This window comes from Anguilla anguilla, chromosome 7 (assembly GCF_013347855.1).
Source record: "Anguilla anguilla isolate fAngAng1 chromosome 7, fAngAng1.pri, whole genome shotgun sequence".
Classification (NCBI taxonomy): domain Eukaryota; kingdom Metazoa; phylum Chordata; class Actinopteri; order Anguilliformes; family Anguillidae; genus Anguilla; species Anguilla anguilla.
The window spans coordinates 38,915,343-38,941,484 of record NC_049207.1 but is presented as its reverse complement, the minus strand read 5'-3'; the positions used below and the strand labels follow the sequence as shown (position 1 = coordinate 38,941,484).

The following is a 26,142-nucleotide window of genomic DNA, read 5'->3' as shown; positions in this document are numbered from 1 at the left end:
TGAATTATTCTAAGTAGCTTTGTCCAGCCCTTCTTTTCGACAGCTCACTGATGTTAAAAAAGGAAGAACGTAGACCTTCCAACGCAGGCAAGACATTTGCAGATTGCATCGGAGACATATGAACTACAAAGGGTGCCATTAAACTATAATAATAACTGCAACTAATAGGATGTGAACCCACACGTGAAAACCACTCAAGGTTAGAAAATATTGTTTTTCTACACCATACAAAACTTGAGGCTAAGTCAACCTGAAATGTCATTGGGTGCATTGGACGGAACTATACATGCATACCATTCTTAAGGACCCAAGTACGACTAAAGTAGGCCAACTGGTACTTGGTGCTGTGAGGCACCCCATGCCTACGGAATCGAAGCGTAGGTATCAGGATCTGTCGCCAAAGGACTGATGGTTAGTTGCGGGCAATTTTCCACCTCGCAAGCTGGATGTGCAATTGTCGGCAGGCTGCGCGCACCATCGAGATGTAGCTGGGGCTTGCGTGCAACTTGCTGCATTTTGCATGGGGGCGACTATGATTGTCTTCCTAATTAACGGAAGACGATATTGCAGTGGTATCAGCCAATAAATATGAAGTTGCATTCCACATGTACTTGTGAGCAGGTTTAGTTAAAATAAATCTTACTATATTATTTCCACTAAGTAAATACAGTATTTAAAAATGAACAATATTTGTCCAATATTATCCCTAGTTCAAACAGAAATCGTGAAATTGGTACCTTCACAGAGATAAGCCGGCGTTGGCATTCTGTTACGGACATTTACTTGTGAATTGTGTGTAAGAGGGTTTAAAAATTGCTGTTAAAAACACAGTGCATTTGCTTGTAGTAAACTGCAATTCAATTTAAAATTCGTAATAGCTACTTCATAAACACACCTGAGGCTCTATTGGTGGTTCTGGATCCTCATGCGTTTCTGCAACGTAGCTGTGAAACTGAAGTAGGCTGCTGTCATTACCTTGTGGAACCGCTCGTTCTGTACACTGTAACTGATTTCTGTAGTTTTGACAGCAATATTACTTTATAATGAACATATCATTACTGTATAACCTGTATAGCTACAGTACGTAGCTGTAGATCGGAAAACCATTCGGGTCAAACTTTGATGGTGGGTGAAATTTACAGCAAATAGATTTTTGCTGTAAATCGTGATACAGTAATAGGCCTATTTGATTGCCAAAGTTTTCCAGCCACAGAAGGTTTTGCTAACTTTGCTGTCCTTAAAATGTGTGTTATTTTCAACATTTATTTTGTTTTCTACAGTTTGCGATCGATTATAGCATGCTCACACTCTGTTTTACAACATGGTCTACACTGAATTCTTGCAATAATAAAAAATTGCAATTGTTAAAAATAGATCATGATTTCACATTAAGACCAATGTATCCTGATCCAACAAGACACAAAGGAGCACCAAATTAAAGTAGATCTGAATTATCAAGCACAGAAACTTGTATAATGTGCAGATACAGTGATATTTTTTATTATGTGGTTCTTGTTTGACTTAATGTGCTCAATGTCCTGCTGTTTTGGTGCAAGAAGATCCCAGGTGCGAATCTCAGGTGCATGTTCTCCCTGTGTTCGAGACTTTAAATTGCCCTTAGGTTTGATTGAATGTGACCTGTCCTGGGTGTATTTCTGTGTTTTGCCCAATGCTCCAAGCTCCAGCCTCTCGCTGCACTCATTGGTTGGACACACTCAATCATCAAACAACAATAATGTGGTTGACAGAATTTCTATAGGATCCGAAAGACGCTAGAATGAGAAGGCAAAACACTAAAATTAGGTAGCCGACATTGGCTTATGCTTTTCGAACAAATTTAAATACATTCAAACTAATATGAGTACAAGGGGTCATTACTGCTGTCAGAGAAGACAAACATGCTACAGAATGAGCAAATGACATACACATTAAAATTAGTGGTGGAAAATCATATTTGGTATTCCACATAAGTCTATATTGTGTACATTCAGCATAGAGTACATATGATATGAACTCGTTCGGGGTAATTGTATTATCAAAAACATGCGTGACACCTGTTGCAAAGTAAAAATAGCGGTTACAATATTAAACTGCACTTGTATTACTTTGGCGTCCCCTTGTGGCAATTCGTAGTAAGCGAACGCGACGAAATTCACAGAAGAGGAATACAATAAAACAGGGGGCGGGCTATTATCTCGTTCAGCGGACAAATAATGCATTTTGTAATAGATAATAAATAAAGCCTACATATACTTGCGCAACAGACTTCTGTGATTTGGTTTTAACTACTTTATACTTATATAATCGTTCGATAATCGTTTTAAATCGCTTTTATGTTATGAAGTGTTTTTTTACAAAACTATTATTATTATTGTTGTTGTTGTTGTTGTTGTTATTGGTGGTAATAGTAATAATAATAAAAAGTATGATGATGTAATAACTCTGTCAAATCAAATACAGCTTAAAAAAACCTTTCAGGCAAGAACATAGGCCTCAGTGTTGTTCAGATATAAACATCTGAACAAGAATGTGCTTCTTTATTTCCATTTCTCTCTACTATATTTCTATCTATTCACTACCAAGCCATTTTTGTTAAATAGTTCAATCAGAGATCAAATTCCACCTCGATTAACATTAAATGTGGACAGTGTATTTCAGCAGTATTCACAACACAGTTATTATGTATGATCATCACCAGAGGGTCTCAGTCATGGTCCATGGCTTCATCTGCCTTATCCTTTGAAGATTCTATGTAAGAGGTTAGCCCAGTGGTTCATGATGGATCAATTTCATTGAAGTGTGGTCCATTCGCCTAGTCACAGCAGAACCCTGGAGCCATAATGGCAGTCTCCATATCCACAGTTGCACAAGAGGCAGGGCTGACTGCTATTTTCAATGACAAACACAAATAACTTGCCTTTAGACACACTTCATATGTTGCCATGCCTCCCTCAGGTGGTTCAATTATTACAGCAATCAATTTAATGAAATAAATAGGACGTGTATTATTCCTTTAATAATTGTTATAAAAAGAGAGAGTATATATCAGCTGCATGAAGGTATGCTGCAACATTGTGAATTTAATATATTTTAACATTTGACATCCCTAGGAGAATTAAATTTCATAAAAGGATGACAGTGCTTAAGATATGCTAAGTCCAGATAAGTTATCATTGAAATCAGGTGTAATCATTGAAGGACTGCACTGGAACTTTAATAAGTATAGCACAGCACTGATCCATAGGATATCTCTCAGCGTTGTTTCATAAAGTGATAAGAAGCTTGATTGTTAGAATTATGCCACTAAAGCATTGGTCATCTGAAATTATACGCATCCTCAGAACCTCCACATTCTGATCCTGCAGAGGAGAGCTGGTCTAGTTCAATAAACAGTGTGATATTAGCTGCATTAAGTGGTCAATCTGACTGGAATTAAAGCACAAAGACAGCCAAGATCAGGCATCCCTAGCCCTGCCCTGAGAAGCTGTTATAGAAAATCCCTTCAAACCAGTAAATTATAGATTTAATCCCAGATGGGACAATGATCTTAAGGTTGGCACGTCACTGGAAGTTCTTTTGAAATTCTCCAGCTGTTTAACTTGTATATACTGTATGTAAACAGTGTGTGATTGATGAGTATAATGCAAAGTAGCTACATAGCAAAAACCTAATAATGTCAACCTCCAATGGAACAGAATGTGAACTTGAAATGTGCCAGATGTTGAATTATTGATATCTCTAATGCAAACCCTGTTTCAGTATTTTGTGTTAATTTTGGTATTCGCTTTTAATATCTGCAAAGGTTGAGACCTACACTATGGGACAATGCACCTCTAGGTTGTTCTCTCTCTGGCTCTAAAATCTGCTTTTTCAAAGGAGCATTGACTGTTCTGTGTGTTTCAGGTCTGATTTTGACTGAGATAAATTGGCTTGGGTGGGCAGTGGTGTGTGTTCATTTTCGACAGTGCAACCACAGGGAGCTGACAGGATTAATTAATGTGATAATTAATTCAGATTGTATCTATTCAGTTTGACTTCTATTTCTAGCTACTAGGGAGTGTGGGTAATGTAAAAAAAGGGACCAAACAATGGCACCAAATGATGCAGCTGTGATTTCTATTCTTAGTCCAGCACAATTGTGTTGCAAATCGAACTTATCTGTGACACTGCTAAATTGTTGCACCAAATTCACTTTTATGTTCAATGAATTAAAGTTGTATCCAGTCTATTTAAAGATGAAAGATAATGTGCTTGAATATATGATTTGAGGCAAGTTCCAGGTTTAAATTATTACCATGTTCTGAGGGCCTCCCCTTTAATTTTTATACGCAATGTAAAGAGCTAAGGAAAAGGTTCCTCTGGTTGCAATCTACAGTTTGGCAACCTGCAAGTCTAGTTCAGCCTGTTCTCCCTGCCTGTAAATCTTTTGTTCATTTCATCCCAATGCAGCAGATTTACAATTTACCAATTAATATTCATTAAAAATACAGCTTCCTTGCCAGGCTAAATTAATATGACTTATTTTTCAGGGTTTTTCGGAGTCTGTTTTTCCATGTATGTCCTTAAGCCTGATGTTAGGTTGTGTCACCAGAATACAAGAACAAGGAATAGACACTTTGTTCACCTATAACTTTAAGTGTGTTGATTTTTTAAAAATGTTATTATAAGATGTAGCCCAATAGAAGTAAATAAATAAATAAATAAATAAATATGCCCATATGTAGCCCAGACCAGTCAAACGTTTCTCATTTTCTCTACAAGAATGAAAAAGGTTAAATCGTGATAGCCTACTGTTTAAATGAACAGAATCACTACTGATGTTAAGACCCCCAACGGATGCAACACGCGTTGCTCAGACGGAGCGTGCAGGTTCCGCCCGTATTCCCCTGTTGGCAGAATCGCGAAAGCGAGCTTCTTCCGTCTGGGGATTGGCTCGGTGGCTTGTCAGTAAAGTCAGTCCTCCGTCTATTCCAGAGTGACTGAAGTGGCAGAGACACTGAACCAGACAGCGATAGGTCCGGGAATAGCCTACTGGGCTAAGCGACACATACGCAGAACTGGGACGAGAAAGGACTAGACGCGACAGAAAAGGCAAAGTCACTCCGCCAGTTTAAACTCACAGTGATGGAGGAAGACATGCCGCCGGCAGACGAGGGACTCTGCGCCCCCAAAATCTGCAGACAACGGAGCCCGTTTAGTACCCTCAAGACCTTCCCTGGCAAGCGACCGGCAGTCAAAGCAAGGTATGACAGACCCACTATGGTGACCATCCCACTGTTAGGAGGCGGCGGCGAGCAGCATCAACACAACCATTATCAACATCAGCACCTTCAGCCCTCCGTCGTCAGCAGCGGCGAGCACCACCACCGCACGCTGCAGCAGCGATTCCCCTACGAGACCGGGCCCAGCTGTGGAGTCGCCGCGTCCTCTTCAGCAACGGTTTCGGCAACAGCATCCGTGGGCACCCCGCGGAGGGTCTGCGGCGCAACGGAGCATCATAGCACCAGGTACCCGGCAGGAAGCTCCGTACATTCCCACGAATCTCCTGACTGCAGTCAAGAGCTGAGCGCAGGTAGGTTTTTCGACTTACGGTCCGACTGCGGTCTGAGAAAAAGTTTCATGTACAGTGAGTAATTTCTAAAGCAACAATAACAAGATCCTATGATTTGATAATTCTGTAATTTCAAAGCAGATAATTCCCTAAGTGCTAAGATGTATAAAATCAGCTACAAAGGGAAGAATTTAAGCTTGAGTGTGTTTTCTTCAAGTAACAACATAACCGGTAGGCTACTTGTGAGAATTCTGTGAAATCGCAGTCGATTAGCTTGTCCGAAGTAGTATTTTGTCATATTTTATTTTGCGTAATTGACTGCATGTCCATTGCTTGAGTATAGCCTATTTCCTGTTCACATTTCAAGTTGAAATGTGTTTTTCATGTTGACGAAAGCGCGGCGATTGGGAATAAATCTATGCTTAAACTTTACTCTTTACTTTTTTTTTTTTTTGCGCCAAATTCAACTGATCAATTCAGTAACTCATTGAGTTCAATGGAATTAAGTTGTCAACCTATTCTTTCGAGAGTCGTTGTTTCGATAATTTACGCAATTTTTAAAAATGTATTTTTAAAAAAAGTATTATTTATGTACTTGCTTGCTTTTATACTCTGCGGATTTATAGTAGGTTACCCTTTGTTTTCCAAAAATATATGAAGCGGTTGATGCGGAACCTGAATTTTCGGACATTCGTTTGTTGACTTTCACTGCGATGTAATTAGACGTTTCATAATCGACAAACTGTTTGCGCAGAAACACTTTCCCCATCTTTCTGTATTGAAATGCGTGCAAATTGGCTTAATTAAGGCCGTGAATTAGATCATCACATGCAAATTGAGCAGCAGTTGTGTTGGCAACATGTAATAATTCATAAATGAATATGAAAGACGCTGGAAAACCTATTTTAAAGTAGATCCTCTTGTATTTATAACTTATTATGTCATAGCGGGTAGTGGGTATCTGGCCAAGGGGTTATCGCATTCCATTCACCGCCTGTGCCTGTGCAAAAGGATATGTGCTTTAGATATGATTGACAGCGCACGTCCTTAGAGTTGAGATCTTACCGGCTGCCCAAGGCCTCATAAAAGAATCCACTGCCCCTTCCTGGAAGAGTATGGTATCAAGGGAACACCGAAGTGTTTCCTCAGCCCTGATTGTTTCCTTACTCTTGTGCTCCTGTTATTGGCTATCATCTACACACAGGCTGTTTATTTAGCCATTAAAAATGTAAATGGATACAAGTTGAAGTATTAATCCATTGGTTGATCTGTTTAACCTGTTCAAAAACAGCAACAGCATTGTGACACATCAGAAATTACATATTTACATGAATATCGATTTTCATCCTATGTGGCATACACTGTTGTTTAGTGTGCGTATGTGTGTGTGTGTGTGCTGTACCAGACAGGGGCACAGTATTCTGCTGCAGAGTATGCATACCTTAGCACTGGCCCTTGCATACTCTGCAGCAGAATACTGTGCCCCTGTCTGGTCCAGGTCATCCCATACACACCATGTGGTCGCCCAGCTTAACACAGCCATGCAAATCATAACCGGGACTATTTACTGAACACCACTCCCCTGGCTCCCTGTCCTACCCAAGATAACCCCCCCCCCCCCCCCCCCCCCCCCACAAATCCGCCGAGTCGTACTTACTCAAAGGATGCTCCAAAAGGTCAAAGACTCCACCCATCTACCAATCCACACGGACATCTTCAATCCACCTACTGCCCGTCTCCCATCTAGACGACCAATTTGGAAGAAAACCTTACCAACCGACTTCACCACCCAATCTGATTGGGTAAAGGAATGGGAGTCCAAGGATGCCCCAGATAAGCATCTGGTGTCAGACCCCACTCAACAGGTCCCTGGCACCAACCTCCCAAGGAGACAGTGGTCAACCCTCAACAGATTCAGGGCCCCTGCTTGGCCAGCCTTCACAGGTGGGGCAGCCGCCCAAGCCCACTGTGTGCATGTGGAGAGGAGCAAACAATGGAACACATCACTGAAGCTTGCCCTCTCCCGAGACTAAAAGGAGGATTAGTCACCCTCCATACAGGAGATCAGCAGACAACTGCTTGGCTTTAGCATTCGCTAAATGAAAATGTGTGGGCATGTGTATGCATGTGTGTTTATTTATTTCTATTATGCAGTAACATCATTCATAACATCAAGCATCATCATACAAACAGGGTACATCTTATACACTTGGCAGACCTATTTGTTTTTGTTAAATATGGACTTTAACATATGATCAGTATTTAAATGGTACTGTGACCAGTGCCTCCCTATCCAGCTGGATATATTAACTGCTCACAATGAAACAAATACTATATTATTCTGCACTAGATTAAATATACATTTAGCAGACGGCCTCATCTATTGTGATGCAGCTTGCATGTATGGATAGAATCTATATACATATATATTTGCACAATTCAGATAGTGTATTTTTCTCTAGAGTACAGTAAAACAGCATTGACCTCCAAGTGTCTCAGATGTTAAGGCACAGGATGAACATTGAATCCTGCCTGTCACTTAATGCCATTAGTCTTTCCAGTGCCATTAGAAAACTTTCTACAATGTGGCAGTGTAACAGCCTTTATCACACTGGAGTCGGTTGGGATTATAGCAGCCAGCATTCCTTGGATTATGTCCTTGGATTATGCTCTTCAACTGCAATAATCTTTGAGTGTGAGCCCTACCTGGAATTCAAAGACACAGGTACTGTGTGATGCTCAGCTTCCAAGTACAAAACTCTTAAAATCACAACGGTGATTTCCCAATCCCATTTCCGGCTGCCTGTGTGCTTGCCTTTGCTTCAGATGAACCAAGGTCAGGTCTATGCATCTGTGATTATGTGCCCCATGACAGTTAAGATTTTCAATGGCTGGTGACTTTGGACATGGTATATTAAGGTTACTGTTCAACTGCTCATGGGTCCTAGTCAGGTACAAGCTTAGCTGGAACACCTGCACATACAGTATCAGGAGCAGGGCTGGAAACAGTGCCCTTACACCACCTGCAGTTCAAAATTACAGGGATAGGTTCCCTTCCTCTGGCTTTTGACCCTCTTCCTGTGTCTGATCCAGGATCCCACTCATACTTAATTCTAACACCTGTAATCAGTAATAAAAAGTACAGATATAGTAGACTGGACTAAGAACCTATGTTCATCTCTATTTGTATGTTTTTTTCTTTTACTCTTTCTTACCCTTTCTATTCTCTCTCTCTTTCTCTCTCTCTCTGACCTCTTAGCTCCATGTTAGGCAGTGTGTGTGTCTGTCTGCGTGTGTGTGCGTGTTTGCACGAGAGCCTTCATACTCACATTTATTACTAGGTGAGAATTACCCTGGAGGATGTCCACACTGAGCTGATGCTGAACGGTAGAAATGGGATGGGGGGGGGTGGGGGCTGGGTAGGGGTGAACTTTACCTGACAGTCATAAGCCTGCCTGAATAGATGAAGAAGCTGCCCATTCTCCCCTGAAATACAAACACCCTTATCTCTGCGGTGGCAGGGGGAATGGGGGTGGGTTTGGGATGGGGGGGGGGGGGGGGTGTGTTTCCTGAATACTGATCCTGTGTTTTGCTTCATTGCAGACGCCGCTTCATACCTCATTCCCAGTGTAGGGGCCTGAGATCCCCATGCTAATGGGGCAGTAGGGTCAGTTTAGGGAGTCTCTTTTTGTTTGCGGCTTGCTGTTTTCTCAAAGGTCTCACAGCCCTGCAACAACTCAGTGGCGAGTTGATTGACACTGCTGATCCGTGTGGCTCGGTTGGGCTCTGCTCTCCAGGATGGCATGCATTGCCTGTTTCCTTATTCTAACACAAAGAGTCGAGGTCCTCTGGGTACTCATGATGTGACCCAAGGGCTCTGTTTCCACAGCGGATGAGTGCGCCTCAGCATGTTATGGCTGGAATGGGACAATGACATCATGATGCCTAGAAAATGTTAGTTGGACATATCCAAAATTAGGACTTTTTTTCATTTTGCAACATTGCTCTGATGTTGTTTCACGGGGCTTCATCACTAATGAGTTTTATTTCTTATATAATGTCAAGTAAAGTAATGTCATTTTCCATCCACATACAGTCCTGCTGTGTAATTGACCACTTTGGTTCGATTTCCATCGCATTTTGGATCTATATTCCCCTATTAGGGATTAGGGCCGCAGTGTAGTATAATGGCTAAGGAGTTGGCCTTGTAACCTAAAGGTCTCAGGTTCGATTCCCCTGTAGGACACTGCCGTTGTACCTCTGAGAAAGGTACTTAACCTGCATTTCTCCAGTATATACCAAGCTGTATGATTGGATACAATGAAAGTCGCTCTGGATAAGAGCGTCTGCTAAATGCCTGTAATGTAATGTTATTAGCAGGAAGCCATTTGGTATTCACAGACCAGTCCATGGTCCTATCCCCAAAATTGCATGCTGCTATGTGATTGCTGTATGAGCACACAACAGGAATCATGCATGTCATCATGAGCTGTTGGAATATAACTTTATTAACAGTAGGAACTTAGAATTTATAGAGTTCTGTTCAATGTGAAAATGTAGCCACTTCAACTTAACAGAGCTTCAGGGGTGTGTGAATTTGCGTCCCTTTTCCAATGTAAAGCTGTAAACAGGCTGGCTGAAAGTTATATAGTATTATAGTTTAAGCATAGATCTGCAGGAGAAACAATACTAGTTAAGGCTTGTACATTTGTGAAATACTCTTCTGATTTTATGCTGCAAAAAATAATGTCCCAGGTAAAAAAAAGTGTTTCCTTTGGAAGGTGATTATATTCTTCACAGTTTGTGTGAATTTAATGTTCAGGTCGAGGTCAAACTAAGCAGAAAACAGCACTTGTAATGTGTGAATATACAATAGTAGCACCATAACTACCTCTGTCGACACAGTGCAGTTATGCAGGTGTTAAGTCAAATTATTGTACAGTGTGACTAAATATTGCATATTTGGCATATACTCTGCTTTTGAGGCACAGACACACACACACACACACACACACACACCATATCCTCAACCCCACACCATATAAACCAAATAGTAGCTACCTCACCTCCACAACCCAATAACAAAGCTATTCTTAACAAATGAACAAAGCCCAGTTCTGCAGTATATAGTGTGGTGTACTGTGTTTGTGCAAATACAGAATGAGAGAGATTTTTCTTTCAGTGTGGAGATGATGTTTTGTGGAGGATGGGGTGAGGGTGAAAAAAAAAATGAATAGGAGCCTCAGGGGTGACAGACAGAAAAGATGGCAATCTTTTTAATTTAGCACCCTGAAATGGGGAGGGGGAGCGAGGCCGCGTCGCTGAAATCCGTGTCATAAAGCAAATTGCATTTAAAAGCTTTTCCAAAGAGTTGTGATTAAAATAAATGGCACTCATAAATTCCCCTCTCCTTGCACATGTTGTCCTTAATGAAATTTTATGAGCCTCTTTCTAAACGGCGTCAGTGGGGAAACGATATCAGATATATCTCGGTGAATAAACACGTACGCCGTGCATATTAATAAATCCGTGCATCTGCGCCAGCCAGTTAGGCACGCCTCAGTGGCGAACGCTCAGATCTACCGATCATGAGCGGGCGAGGGCCCGGTAATTACGTGCCTTGTCTGCGCGCGAGCGTGAGATTCATCTCCGTTAGAACGGAGGCGGTCAGAACGATCGGAGCTGACCTCTGGACTGCCGTGAAAATGATACGGGGGCCCTCATTGCAACAAATAACATGTTTTTTCTGTTGTTTTATTTTATTTGGATGGAATCGTGACAGTCATCCTATTGTAGCCATTTCAGGAGTGTTTATCCATAGGATAGCCTATTAGTTTATACCAGGGGTCCTCAATCTTATCCAGAAAGGGTCGGTGTGGGTGCAGGCTTTTGTTCCAACCAAGCAGTTACACACCTGATTCTACTAATCAACCACTGGAGTCTTTGCAAAGGATCTTGACTAGCAGAATCAGGTGTGTAACTGCTTGGTTGGAACAAAAGCCTGCACCCACACCGGCCCTTTCTGGATAAGATTGAGGACCCCTGGTTTATACGCCTACCAGCTGCATTGCATTTATTTCCGTCCCGCCAAGCCACATCTTTGTGATACCAAGCAAGCTGGGTCATAATCAACAATGTTGAATGCCAACCATGTACATTGATAGCCTCCTGTCTGGGGACAATGGAATGCAGGGTGTAGGCTAATTGGACAGCCTGTTTTCATAAAGGGTTAAAAGTGTGCCACAAAATGAGGTTTGCGAATGGTCTCACCTCTTGAAGGTTACATCAGAATATTAGATCGACGTCAGATTCTTAACCGCAGCTGCTGGTATTTTATCTTGTTTTAATCTTCAATGCAAAGATTAAACAGAGCTTGGCAGCAAAACAACCGCAAAGAGACGGGGGACAGGGAGGGAGGGTTTGGGGAATGAGGAGGTGACTTGAGAGCAGAGGCGATAAGAAACCGGAACAGAGCGCAAGGTGTTCACAGAACATATCGGTAACGGTTCTTCTGCAGTTGAAGAAAAAAAAGTGTTGCGAACAAAGACCAGACAACGTCTGGGTGTCACATTGGCCTCAGGATGGACAGAAACTGTCAAATATGACACCTAGCCCCAACCCATAACTTTGTATTTTGTGAATAATTTAACTATGTACAGGACACTGACAAAATAGTTGTGTGCTGCACCACTTTGGATTTGAAATTAAACAGTGACTATGAGGTTAAAGTGCAGACTGTCAGCTTTAATTTGAGGGTATTTAAATGCATATCAGGTGATGTAGGCCTATAATACTGTATACACTCACACATAGCCTGCAGTACCTGTATATATCTGTATATATCAGAGTTAAATTAACACTGACATTGAGCATTTTATTTTGGAATGGGGTTTAGTGGAGTGTGGCAGGACGTAAACCTACGGGCAGGAAAACAGTAAAAGGTAAAAATGCTTCTACCTGCATTCAGTTATATTATTCATATATATTTGTCTCAGAAATGTGTGTGGCTACCGAAGGCTGTGACCGATTTAGCTGCATCCAGCTAATTGCCAGCTTGGAGTGTTTCTTCAGAAAGAGAAAGAGGCATATGTTTCTCGATAACACAAGGTGGCCTACTGTATAGAACAGTGCAATATTTATAATGCATTTCTCTTGTACTTTAAGGTTTAAGTATGCAGAAGCCGATGGAGGAAACTAGATGTATTGTATTCTCATTGTTTTTGCAGGCACACATTTAGTGCTGCTTTGTGCAAAATGTGTGATAATGAATGCTTGTATAATACATGCTATAATACTAAAAACAAATGCACTCTCCCTTAAGTTCACTTCTGTATGTAAAACATATAGGCTAAACACAGTCATAGTTTTATCTCTCTCTCTCTCTCTCTCATACACACAATCACACAAACACACAGAACAGAAATTTTTGACAAAGACAGTTTAGTGTAATAGTATAGATGAAATGCCAAGGAGTAGTCTATTGAAGCTGACTTCATTTGTCTTATCTCGTGACCTATATGTGAGTAAAATGGCATTATAATTCCAATTCGCTCATTTATTTTGGAGCAGTACCAATTACTTCCGAAATGGAGAGTCTTCAAAGATGAACTCGAAAATGACAGAAACAGTGCCAGAAGTCTGCCTTATTAACAGAGTCCTTTGCAAACCTCCTCCCCCGGGAAACAAACATGGGAATTTGGGGGTTCCAAACTGCCTTCGTTAATTCTGACAGGAGCTTGGTGGCTTTTCATCTTTTCTGCAGGGGGAAGCGTAGCACAGTCCCAGTCTATCTAGCCCGGGCCGCGTTCGAGCCGAGGAGTCGGTCGCAAATTAGTGTGGGTGTTCTGTGTTAAAGAGGCAGCTTCAAAAGACAAGCACGGATCAAGAGCAAATCAGGTACCTTTAAAGAAGATACCTGAGCTGGATTTAGATTTCTAGTTTAGGGTGCACAGTATTTCCCTATGGAAACTTTGATGGTTTCAATATATATCCCTAGAAAAAATAACTGTATCCTGCTGAATTAGCTTTTGTTTTAATGTTTAATTTTGATCTGAAAGCGCGCTGAATTTTGTTTTAAATCCAAGAAAAAATGTTTGATTGTTGGATGGATATAATATTGATAAATCTGTCTTGTTGGAACATCCACTTGATACAACCAACAAAAAATACACATGGAATGGCACCTGTTGGAAATATAGTGTTTGTTTTCATGGAATGAATGTTGTCACTCTTATATCATTTTTCAGTGAAAATATACATAACAGAAATGGTCATTGATTTTATTCATTCTTGAATTTGTTTTTCTCAGCTGTTTGTAATAATACTTTGTTTTTAAGTGCGCTGACCTCTTGAATGGGTTTTTGTCAAAGGTCTGGTACAACGGAAAATAAAATTCTATCTGGTTGAGCAACGGTTGCCTCCACTGCAGCTCATGACCATAAAATGTCCGATATTTTTTGAAAGTGTTTCTCATGACAAAGTCAGCATCACAAGCATTGAAAACTCCAGAGTGATGTAGTGTAAGAGGGGGGAATTTGAAATTAATGTAAAATTAATTTAATATGCTTTATTTTTGTCATTATTATAGTTTAAAAAATAATGAAGGCCTGTTAGGGTAATGTTAGGTTAGGTTTGTAATGTTAGGCCACTGAACTATTAAAAAATGAGTTAAGCATGGACCTTCCTTGACTGTCCAATGAAAGAAATATACAGTTTAGCTCACAAGCCATTTTCAGTGAGTAGTTCATGCCAGTGGTTCCTAAACTTGGTCCTGGGGCACCTCCTGTATGCGCTAGTTTTCATTCCAACCACAAATGCAATCCCATAATTTTTCAAGCTGCTAATCTTTCTTAATTACGTGATTTTCCTGTTCGGAGGGATTATTTACCCTCTTAATACAAATATGCTGGAAATTGCTTTGCATGCCACAAAGAACAAAATTCTGGTGTTAAATGTTGCTCATTGTGCTGTATTGCAAAAGAATTCATAAAAAGAGGGAACTTTTTTGGTAAGATGAAAAACTGATGTTAATCCATTGGTTCCTATATAGGTTGTTGCTTATATTTCTTTAATATTTATTAACACAACGCCAGTTGGATTTGTATCATTTGTGTTGCCCTTGAATTCTTTATCTTCCAGATGGTTAGTTTTACTGGTCAGGTGTCCACACTTTCACCAATTAGGAACACATTGGTTCAACTTTAATTTGATTTTTTTTTTAAATAATTGACCTCTTTTAATGATTCAATATTGTGCAATAAGCACACTATAAACATATGAATTTTATTCTTGATGTTATGCAAAGCTATGTCTGATAGCCGATAATGTGGTATAAGGGCGAATAATCCTCCTAAACTTTTTCCTAAAAATGAATGGTTTGTTTAAACTATGGGTTTGCATTTGTGCTTGGAACAGAAACTAGAATACCCAGGGGGGTCCCAGGGCTGAGTTTTGGAACCACTGATTTTGCCATGAATATCAGACATGAGGCTGGAACAGGAAATGTCTTTTCAGATTACCACGGGAGGCCTCTCCCTGCTGCTGTCCAGACAATCGGACACATACAGGTAGTTAACACCAAATCACAAAAAGATAGGTTTCATCACTACACATTGGTGTCATGCTTTTGCTTATTGAGTTGCACTGAAGTCACCAGTAGGCTCCTCAGTTAAAAAAGGCATGTCTATCAGTACAGAGATTTAGTAGCATTTGAGTAGCTCTAAAAGATGGTCACCTGTAGTATCAGACCCAAGCCTTTCATCATAGAGGTCTTAAACTCAAGACAAACTTTAGCCAGAGACTGGTTGTATTCAGTGCACCCAGTTTGGTTCTGAAAAGGACAGGATGTTGCCTACAAAATATGAGTTGCACAGCAGGGCTTTTATATGTTGAGATAGAGCTTGCCGAGTGTGTGAAGTTGTGAACAACCCAAACACCCAGTCCACCTGTTGCTGTTGTGTGTGTCTAATTGCATTGTGTGTGCATGTGTGAATTTAAATGTGTTTTAAAAGATGCGTGTGTGTTTCAGAACCAGGTGCTAGTACAGTCAGTTGCTCTTCCATATGTTATGTTCTTTCGGTGAGATGTGAGGAGTATCAAGCAGAGGTGAAAGCACATGAAGGGAACCAGTCTGTCTGCACTCCTGTACTACACCAAACCACAGGGCGGCTTCTCTGTGCTGTGAAGTAGCCTGTATGTCTTCCACCAATCAATTTTACATCCATGAAGACAAGTTAGTCTTTGGAATTCATTGTAATTTCTAACCTTCTGGATCAAAAATGGATACTCTTTTGATATCAAGAAAAAAGTTACAATTACTGAATTGCCACATAATGTGGATTCCAATCGTTCTCCACAACAATATGAAGACAGCAAGGGTGTACAATTTTAGATGGAGAAGTCTTTATTGGAATCCACATTATGGAAGCATTGTTAGGTATTAGTTGTATTTTATATGTTGAGCAACAATACTTATTTTTTTTCTTTGACTCTTTTGGGTTTTCAGTCAGTTCTATTTGGATATTAATTTATTTTCAATGCATCAAATGTTGAAATGTGGAATGTTGGACAAAGTTACAGATATAGGCAAAGAGAGTTGTCTAGATGCCCAAGCGCTATAGCCAGGGGAGGAGGCGGAGTGTTGTGGATTTCCTGTGTACACCATAGCTCACCAGGAACAAAGCTGAGGTTTATACTGTTGACTCAGGGATGTTGACTAAGTGACATCGTGCTATTCTGGCACTTCCCATCAGGTTGTGTGCTGATTCTCTCTCTCTCTCTCTCTCTCTCTCTCTCTCTCTCTCTGTCTCTCTCTCTCTCTCTCTCTCTCTCTCTCTCTCTCTCTCTCTCTCTCTCTCTCTCTCTCTCTCTCTCTCTCTCTGTCTCTCTCTGTCTCTCTCTCTCTCTCTCTCTCTCTTTCACGCTTGCGCAGAAAACCGCCTCATCCTGGATGCCTTCGCCCAGCAGTGCAGCCGCGTCCTCACGCTCCTCAACGGCAACGGCAGGTTCCTGGACGCCCACCCGCCTCCCCCGCCGCAGCCAGCGTTTTCTGCCCTGACGTCTCACATCAAGCAGGAGGAGGGCGAGCGCCTGGGGCCTGGTGACACGGACACCTCGGAGGCGGAGCCCCGGCAGGGCGGCAGGAACCAGCAGCAGCGGCCGCGGACCTCCGCCGTCCTCCGCGCCTTCACCGAGTCGCTCCAGGGCTACCTGATCTCCGGCACCCGGCCCCCGCACCTGCCGGGGGGCGACCTTGGCCACGCTGCCGACCCTGCCCCCCTGACAGCCTCCCCATCTTGCACCCTGGGGGGTTGGGCCTCCCCCGCGCCCTCCGAGTCCCACGGCCACCCCTCATCCACTCTGCCCGAAGAAGAGGAGGAAGAGGAAGGCTGCTGCCCTCGCTGTCTGGAGCTCGAGCAGGAAGTGCTGTGCTTGCAGCAGGAGAATGAGGACCTGCGACGCAAGCTAGACAGCATTCCTGGTACCCCACCCTCCCCCCTTGTGTCTGGGAGGTCGTATTACATGGTGGAGGGGTCATGGTGATGATGCACGTCCTGCAACAGTTCACTTATGATGCACTTATCATTGTTACAGTAGTTTAAAGAAACAAGAATGTCCTCTGGGTTGTCATTCATGAAAACCAACATCTGAGACCTTAATACGCCCGTCACTGGTGAGGTTATTTTCAGGTTACACCTCATAATTGCTCATTTTTAGCGAATAATTTACCTGTACCACTGAGAGTTAGTGTGATGAAGGGCCCATCTCCAACACAGTGCCCACTGAAATGAAGTCCATTAGCTTTAACTGACAATGCATCAGTTAAATCAATGCATCAAAAAACTGACCCTGGATCAGTTTTATTCTTTTCTGCCCAAAGTAATTGGGGTTAGGATAAGATTTGGGTTAGGCAATTCTGGATTAGGGCTCAATGATCTCTTGTGGTCACTCTCTGCTGCAGCCCCGTGTCAGACTGTCCTCGACTTTTTCAAGACCGTCCTCCAGCACCACAGCCAATTCTTGCAGCCTGTTCTGGAAGACCAGCTGACTGAGGTAATTTATGACCTTGGATCACAAACATTAAAGCACTTCACCATGGCCGCTCGAATAAACACTTTTATGTTGAATTGAGACAAGCTACTGTAAATTTCCACTGGCAAAACATTTAAAATGCTAATTCTCATTATGTGCGACTAGCCTTATGGAACTGAGTAATGTGTGCATTAGTGGGGTATTAAAATGCTAAGTTTTAGTGTCTTGACTGAATTGAAAGGTTGGGAAAATGATTTTTGCCTTTTCTAAATATGCATTAAGACAAAAGGAAATTGTAATTTACGCAAATTGGCTGCATAAAATGCATCAACAGTCTGACAGATTCTGTGGACAGACCACATATACGGTTTGTTGGCAAATGCATATCATTTGCCAACATTTTTCCTGACAAAGAAAATTTGTAAGCCTGTGATGGGTGGCCTATTTTGTACAAATGTAATAGGATGAGTTTTAATCTAAAAAGATAAATTCACTGCAAGCTTCTATTGTGTATCTTACACAATAGACAGGTGCTTTATGAGCCAGATGTATTGAATGATGGGATTGGCTGTGAAACCAGCTTCAAGAGCTGCTACACTAAGACATGTGCCAACACGTGACATTACACAAAAACAAGAAAATCTGTCTAACTCCATTAGGTTTCACGCTATGCCTGAGGATACCATTGTCCTAGTGTGTTTAAACATGAATACGGCAGCATGACAGCTCGAAATATTGGTGACTGTAGAATGCATTTCTTCAAGTCGACATAAATAAAATCTCATTGCTACTTCATGCAATGATTGTGTAAATAGGGAAACAAAACACACATGAAAAGGTGTTGATATGTGGTAGCCCACCGCACTGAACTTCAAGCACCTGTATTTATGTGAAAACCCCTACATACATCATTCAGCACTCATAAATCAAAGTAGCATGCATACTGTAAGGAAACCACATTTGTGTCATAACCACTATACCCCCCACCACACCCCACTCTCCAAATTCCTTCATTCCAAACTTGATATTTTCACAATTCTAGCCTTGTGAATAAGTCTAAATCTAATTTTGGATTAACTTTATTAACATTTATAACCTATGCACTAGTTTAATAGTCCATGTTAAAAAATAGTCAGCCTTTATTGTTGATCAGACGCCACCCGTGTCCCAGGGCAGTAAGCAGCTCCTGGGGAACTACCCCGTCTTCATCACCAACAAGCAGTGGGACGAGGCGGTCAACTCCTCCAAGAAGGACGGGCGTCGGCTCCTGCGCTACCTGATCCGCTTCGTCTTCACCACGGACGAGCTCAAGTACTCCTGCGGCCTGGGCAAGAGGAAGCGCTCCGCCCAATCCGGCGAGTCCGGGCCGGAGAGACGCCCGCTCAACCCCGTCAAGGTCACCTGCCTCAGAGGTACGCCGCCGACGCGGGGGCCGAGCGCGCCCGTCTCTGCCGCGCCGTGCTAATGCTAAGGGCGCACTATGGAATGGGAGGACTGTAGTCATCCTCCTGCACTTAGACCACCATTTTACCTTCTGGTTAAGGTTTTTTCTTTGAAACGGTTAGCAGATTTAAAGTTGCTTCCTCCAAGTTGACCTGTGTACCTGGAATCATTTCTGATCCTCTGGGTTGTCCAGGTTGTCCATTATCCGTCCATATTGAAGCCCACAATGGTACGTTTCTCAGGGTCAGACCCTTCCCTCATTAAACAATCTGGATATCTAAGTCTGGTGCGCTGACAGGTGGTTTTGTATTTTTGTCCCAAGCAGGCCTCCCTATTTATGGACTGAGCTCTGTACGAGACTGAAAGTGTTCCGCTCACTCCACCATTCCTCCAGCATGTGATGCTCTCACATTGCTGCTGTGTCCTTGTTGCGATGTGGCTGCAATGGTTGCTGATATGTCGCGTGGACATTGTGGGCACGCACTCTTTCTTGCTGCCTCATTCTCCATTCCTTCCTAGCCCAACCTCCTACTCTCTTCCTCGCCTCTCTTTTCTGATGCTATTCTCTTCTCCATTCCTTCTTCTCTCTTCATCTCTCTCTCTCTGTCTCTATTTCCCTTCCTCCCCTCTTCTCCCTCATTGTCTCCCCCCTGCCTATAGAGTTCATACGGATGCACTGTGCCTCGAATCCTGACTGGTGGATGCCGTCGGAAGAGCAGATAAATAAGGTGTTCAGCGACGCGGTAGGGCACGCGCGGCAGGGTCGGGCGGTGGGCACATTCCTGGGCGTCGCCAACAGCAGCAACTGTGGGAGCATCTACTCGGAGAGCGTAGACAGCCACCTGTCTCAGGACGAGTTCTTCTTCAAGGGCTTTCAGGAAGGCACTGGGGACTGAGGGCTGGACAAGCGCACGTACATGTGGGGGGAGGTGGGGGAATAGTATGGACCTCTTTAGCATCCCCCCACTGCCCTGCTGGCTGAAACTGTCTCTACATTTCAGAGACCAGAGATGTCTGCGATGTTCCTCTGACGTTGAACCAATGTCACACCGATGTTAGGATTGTGACGGGATGAGATCAAGGCTTATTTGATCAAGGGAAGAGGCTGCACCAGGTTTGTTGTGACTGAGTATAGCTAAAATCAATAAAAAATGGTTTTGGAAAGATTCTGTCAATTTCATGTTCATCTTCAGTATGTCAGCATGACATCTGGACCTCAGTGTTTTTCTGCACAGCTTTTACACAGCAGGTTGTGTCTGTGGTAGAATATTTACCACTGAATTTCTGCTACATCAACCTGTTTGATTGAAGGAAAATAAACCTTGTCAGCTTGCAGCACCAGTGTTCAAAAACTTCTCCATTATGTATTGAGCAGATGCCAGCTCAACTGAGGAGCCATGGAAACTTGCAGGAGCATGTGCTGATCCAGCCAAACCAAGGGTCAGTGATAATGGTGAACGGGGGGTGGGAATGCAAGGGAATTTAGAACTGGAGGGGGGTCAGTCACATTTCAGTAAGGTTCGGGGAAACTAGTTTATGTAGACATCAGAACTCCTCTCTGACTATATATCTATGACTGCTGCATGCTGCAGCATACAGCTTTCATATGCATCTGAGATTGCGGTGAATGCTGGTGCCATTCAGACTGTGTATTTGATTGGGTCTGGCTTTGGGCCTGTGGTCCTGAAGAGAGGTTACACTGTATTCTGTTTGCAATTGACATTCATGTAATAGAACAGTCTCCTCTCTCAGCCTCATATTCCCCGCTGCCCCCTCTCCCAGTCTCACCCTCCCAGCAGCCTTCACTCATATTCTCACATTCCTTTACAACTTTCACCCTGCCTCACACTCTCATAAGTTCCTTCTTTTGGCCCACATTGTTTCATTGGAATGTAAAAATATGAGAACTCTGAATGTAATCTTGTTGGTTTCTTGGGTTTCTGTCAGTTCCTTCTCATAAACATTTACCAGGTGTCACGTAGTCAAGTGAAAGCAATTTTCATACCCTATGACCAAGTTCTAATTAAGTCCAGATGTAGTCAACTTCATCATGAGCCTGCAACCTCAGTTGGTGTTAGTGGCATACAGTATATCGATAAGATAAGAATGATCATTCCGGAGCTGGAAAGGTCATTAAATAACAAATCAGATATGTCCAATAACAACCATGATGTAGCATTTGTATGGGTTACCTCATAAAGCGTCAGTTCCAGGAATGCAGTGAATGTTCCACCATTGCAGGATATTACTATGACTGTAGCACCCTTTTTGACTCACTAACAAGGACTATATTCTTTATTGTAAAAAATATTTAAAATATTTTATGGACGTTGGCAGGGCTGGTACTTTCTAGATGGTCACCGCGGACTGCGTAAGACATTTCAATCAATAAAGTTGCAAGCCCAGCAAGAGACACAGTGTTGCAGAGTTTTTGTCTTCTGCATGTCTCCAGCACCTGTGGTCTAGTCAGCTTTCAAAACCATCCTTATACTTAACACTAACAATTTCTTGTGTTCTACCTCATAGTGCACAATTGATTTGGGAAAATCAGGCTAAAAATCCACTGCACTGTCTCTGCTGGAAGGATGATTTATTTATGTTTTGCCTGATATTCCCTAGTGTGCTGTTTACAGCTGCAGGCTGTCATATTGTCATATTGTACAATTTGAAAAATGTGAAATATTGGTCAAAATTCACATTCAGATCAAGACTAAACATTGAAAAATAGCTGCAACTGGTTTCAAGACTCAAAGGTAAAAGCACATTCTAATGGAAAAATGGTATGTGAAGTCCATTTCATGATACTTTTTGGTTTATCAGAACACTACTGATATAAATCCTAAAGGATACTGTTGCAGTCACCGTTCAGGAAGTATCATATTTAGCATGCTCTGATGACTTCTGCACCTTGTTTAGCAAGGTACACATGTGGTGGTTTATGTGTGTACCTCTCTGGGGCCACGGCCTGACTTCTTTTTAACTACTGTTACACTGTTGGGATGCCTGACTGTTTAAAAAACTCCCTCCAATCATGATAAACTGAAACCTACTCCGAGTAAAGCCGTTCACATGTAGAAGTGTTCATTATTATAAAGGTTTATAAATGATAACTGGATTAGCTAGAACTTAAAAAAAATGCAAAGGGATCCTGTCTGACACCAAAATTTCATTTAAAATATATAAATAATAATAATTCAGTAATATATACTGAACTTATTAGGTGAGTAAAATAGGGCATATGATTGATTACAAATGTTGTATGATAGTGTCACATTTATAAAAGTATATGCTTAGGGAATCCAGAATCCAGTCTATATTAAATAATTTTTTGCAAGAATGTTATGCACACTGGGGTTTTGGACAAAAATATACTACTGAGAATGTACAAGGAGACACATTTTAAGAAACCAGTGTTTGATGGCACCCAAAGTGTATTACTCAAAAACTCTATTTTGGGGACCAAGCATATGTTCCTGTGTGTGCTGTTCCAGCAAGTAATGTGCAAATGTGTTTTATGAAGTGAGATGGTTGTGTTATGCGCTGTTATTGGAATGTCCATATCATGTAGCTATATCTGCCAGTTGAATCCAGGTTATTTTTTAAAAATCCAACACTGTGACAAAGCAATTGTAAACATGAGCTATAATAAATCTTTTTTCTTGGTTTTGTTGTGTCTTATGCTCACTGCAATGCTAAAGAAATGTTCAAGGCAAGCAAACTAATTTTGACTTTGTGGGGATTTTAGGGGAATAATATAGGAATAATATTTTTCAAGGTGGACAATGCTGCATTCACACAGATCACAGTAGATGGCAGAACAGCACTTTCGGGATGGCACAGAAAAAGTCAGGTCCACACAATGGAAAATACTGAAAATATACATTGCTATGGTGATGTTGCCCGACAATTGTCTTATAATAGAGGTTGCTTCCAACATGGATAGGAAAAGGAGGGTAGCTCTTGGTATAGGCTAGCTAGTTCTTTTTTCTATTTTGGGAATAGTATAAAGTTAAATCAAACCTCAATGGCAAGTGCCATTGCCATTGATGGCATTGTTTGCTGTCCTAACAAAATTTTACCATTGTGCTCTCATCTCAAAATGACATACAATTTGATGTCTGTTTATTTAATGTGATCCATGTGAATGCAGCATAACAGTGATCCATTGTGTAGAATTCTGGCACCTGGAATGTTGTTTATAGAATTCTACAGTTCTATGATGTAATAAGTGGTGCTATTACAGTATGTAAAGGTCAACACACAGTATATAAACTGTGACTCTTCCTGGGGTCTGTCATTAATGAAGAGGAATACTGTAATGACAACTGACAAAGGAGATACATATAATGGAAGAACCACAATTCGGTGATAGTCATGACCATAACTGTGATATCAACTGGACCGGGAACCAGGAGCAGTCAAACAGAGTAGAGAAGAGTGATGATGTCAGTATCTAAGACGCCCAGCAGGGAAGAGGAGGTAAACCTCTCAGAAAAAGATGGGAAGGCTCACAAGAAAGGCCAAGGAAGTCGGTGGGAGAAGATTCGCACACTGACTATGTCCAAAACCAGAACAGTCAAACCTAAAGAGAAGACAAACACAAACCAAGAACTTTGGGACAAGTCTTTGCAGTTGCAAGAAACTGAGGACAGCAGGCTAGATGGTGCAACTGATATTCCCATGCTATTGAGGGAGGCTCAGGAGCTGGCCACCAAAAATGCAGAGCTCCAGAAGCTGCTGGACCGGGAGAAAAGAGAGAGAAATGACCACCGGAGGAAACTGCTGCAGGAACTGAGTGACGCACAGAGGAAACTGTCAGGGTGTGAGGCATTGCTAGAAGCGAGCACTCACCACAGCAGTGATTTCCAAGAGGAGAAAACAGACACGCAGAAAGATGTAGACTGGTCCAAAGAACAGCTGAAGGAGAGAGAGAAAAAAGCAGAGTCAAAGCGCAACCTGAGGCACTCCCTGGAATACAAGGATGATGAGGTCATAGCCTCCTCCAAGAGGTCGAAGGAGGTCCTGGTAAAAACCACTGAGCAGCTGGAGCTTGAAAACGCCAGTCTAAAAAAGCAAGTAAAAGATGCAGACTCGGCTCTTCAGGACGAGCAGGAACGAGTCTGCAAGGGCAGGGAGCTGCAAGAGGCCCTGCAGGAGAAGGTGGAGCAGCTCGAGAGAAGGCTGCAGAGGAGCGAGGACGAAAAGGACGAAGCAAACCGCTGCCTCTGCACCCTGAGGCACTCCCTGGAAGAAAAAGACTGTGAGGTCGTCGCCTCCTCCCAGAAGCTGCATGAGACCCTGTCAACCTCTGCACACCTTGAGAAGACCATTAAGGAGCTGGAGGAGTCTGTGCAGAAGCTGGACTTTGAAAATGCCAGGCTGACAGAGCAAGCAAAAAAGACCAACGAGGCTCTCTGGGACGAGCAAGAGCAAGTCAGCAAGACCAGGGAGCCGCAAGAGGTCCTGCAGAAGAAGGTGGAGCAGCTCGAGAGAAGGCTGCAGAGGAGCGAGGACGAAAAGGACAAAGCAAACCGCTGCCTCTGCACCCTGAGGCACTCCCTGGAAGAAAAAGACTGTGAGGTCGTCGCCTCCTCCCAGAAGCTGCATGAGGCCCTGTCAACCTCTGCGCACCTTGAGAAGACCATTAAGGAGCTGGAGGAGTCTGTGCAGAAGCTGGACTTTGAAAATGCCAGGCTGACAGAGCAAGCAAAAAAGACCGTCGAGGCTCTTTGGGACGAGCAAGAGCGAGTCAGCAAGGTCAGGGAGCTGCAAGGGGTCCTGCGGGAGAAGGGAGAACAGGAGCCTAATGAGCATCTGTCACTTCAGCGTAAGTTGGAGGAGGCCTGGGAAAAGTTAGAGCTCAAAGAACAGTCAGTGGCTGATGTAACGGAGCACACCAATAACATGCTTGCTAAGCTGGAGGCAGAAAGCCAAGAGAAAGTACAGACTGCGGAGGAGCAGAACAGGGAGCTAGCCGCCAGAAACACAGAGCTGCAGGAGCATCTGGAATGGGAAAAGTCAGAAAGAGAGAATACATTAAGTTATCTGCAGAAAGAGCTGGCCGACACACAGTCCAATTTGGCAAAGTGTGAAGAATCACTTGTCAATGCTTGCCAATGCAGTGATCTCCAAGGTGAGATAACAATGCAGGAACACATAAACTGGCTCAGTGGACAAATGAAGAAGAAGGAGGAACAGAATGCACAGTCAAAGCGCTGCATCCGTAACCTCAGATGTTCCTTGGAAGAAAAGGATTGCGAGGTTGTCGTCTCCTCCCAGAAGCTGCAGGAGGCCCTGTTGACCTCTGCACACTTAGAGAACACTATCCAGGAGCTGGAGGAGTCTGTGCAGAAACTGGATATTGAAAACACCGTGCTGAAAGAGCAAATGAAAGACACCGACGCGGCTCTTTGCAAGAAGTGTCAAGTCTTAGTCAGGGAGCTGCACGACTCCCACCAACAATGGAAGGTGAAGATTAAACTCAGACTCGGCACGTTGAAGACAGAACAGTTGAGGAATCAGACAAATGCTGGCAAAGAGGATGGAATGATTCATAAGCTGAAGGAGTCTGTGAACAGGCTTGATTTTGAAATGGCAAGAAACACTGAGCTGCAGAAAGAAGTGCGCCGGTTGATGTCCCTGGCAGAGTTGAAGGATGCAGAGCTCTTCCTACGGACCCAGACTGCCTCTCTGCAATCTCTGGAGTGGATCAGAGCAGCCAGTGATGCTGGATTGTCTTTTCGGTTGGAAACGCACATCCGAGGCTTGGAGAGCAAGCTAGGCAAAGTCAAAAGCAGGTTCTCCCACAAGAATACAGACACTTCTTTATGAAAGATAGTTCTTCATGAAAATTGTGTTTCAGTATGTTCAGCATGTCATCAACAGGCATGCTGACATAAATAAGATTCAATTTATACCATTTTATATAAAATACAAAAAAAATCTATACGTATATACCAATTCAAAATAAAACAGTGCAGTTATGGTATACTCTGACTTAACTTTAAGGAATATCTTGTGACATATTAAGCATTTTTGTGAAATATGTGGCACAGGCTAATATTGCAGTCAACTCTCAAACCATATGCAGTTCACACACAGGTGAGGGATTGATCACT

The 26,142-nt window shown here is 42.5% G+C and overlaps 1 protein-coding gene across 3 annotated transcripts; it reads left to right on the top strand.

Moving 5' to 3' along the window:
* The first annotated feature begins 82 nt into the window (after nt 1-82).
* Nucleotides 83-22,658, top strand: LOC118231337 (BEN domain-containing protein 4). 3 transcript variants are annotated; one of them, XM_035425046.1, is made up of 6 exons: nt 83-199; nt 4,975-5,572; nt 16,482-17,030; nt 17,511-17,602; nt 18,753-18,993; nt 19,685-22,658. In XM_035425046.1, exons 2-6 carry the CDS (start codon nt 5,125-5,127, stop codon nt 19,918-19,920), a joined length of 1,566 nt encoding a protein of 521 aa, XP_035280937.1. In that variant the 5' UTR covers nt 83-199; nt 4,975-5,124; the 3' UTR covers nt 19,921-22,658. The 3 variants fall into 3 exon arrangements, with proteins under 3 accessions (XP_035280937.1, XP_035280934.1, XP_035280936.1); XM_035425043.1 differs by having other exon boundaries at nt 18,735-18,993; XM_035425045.1 differs by lacking the exon at nt 83-199 and having other exon boundaries at nt 4,941-5,572; nt 18,735-18,993.
* Nucleotides 22,659-26,142: the final 3,484 nt, after the last annotated feature.

Bases quoted from the DNA above. Each gene is read 5' to 3' on its own strand.
- LOC118231337 (XM_035425043.1), top strand. From the start codon at position 5,125: ATGGAGGAAGACATGCCGCCGGCAGACGAGGGACTCTGCGCCCCCAAA. The intron at 5,573-16,481 runs GTAGGTTTTTCG...ACGCTTGCGCAG, and splicing joins CAGTCAAGAGCTGAGCGCAG to AAAACCGCCTCATCCTGGAT. The intron at 18,994-19,684 runs GTACGCCGCCGA...CCCTGCCTATAG, and splicing joins CAAGGTCACCTGCCTCAGAG to AGTTCATACGGATGCACTGT.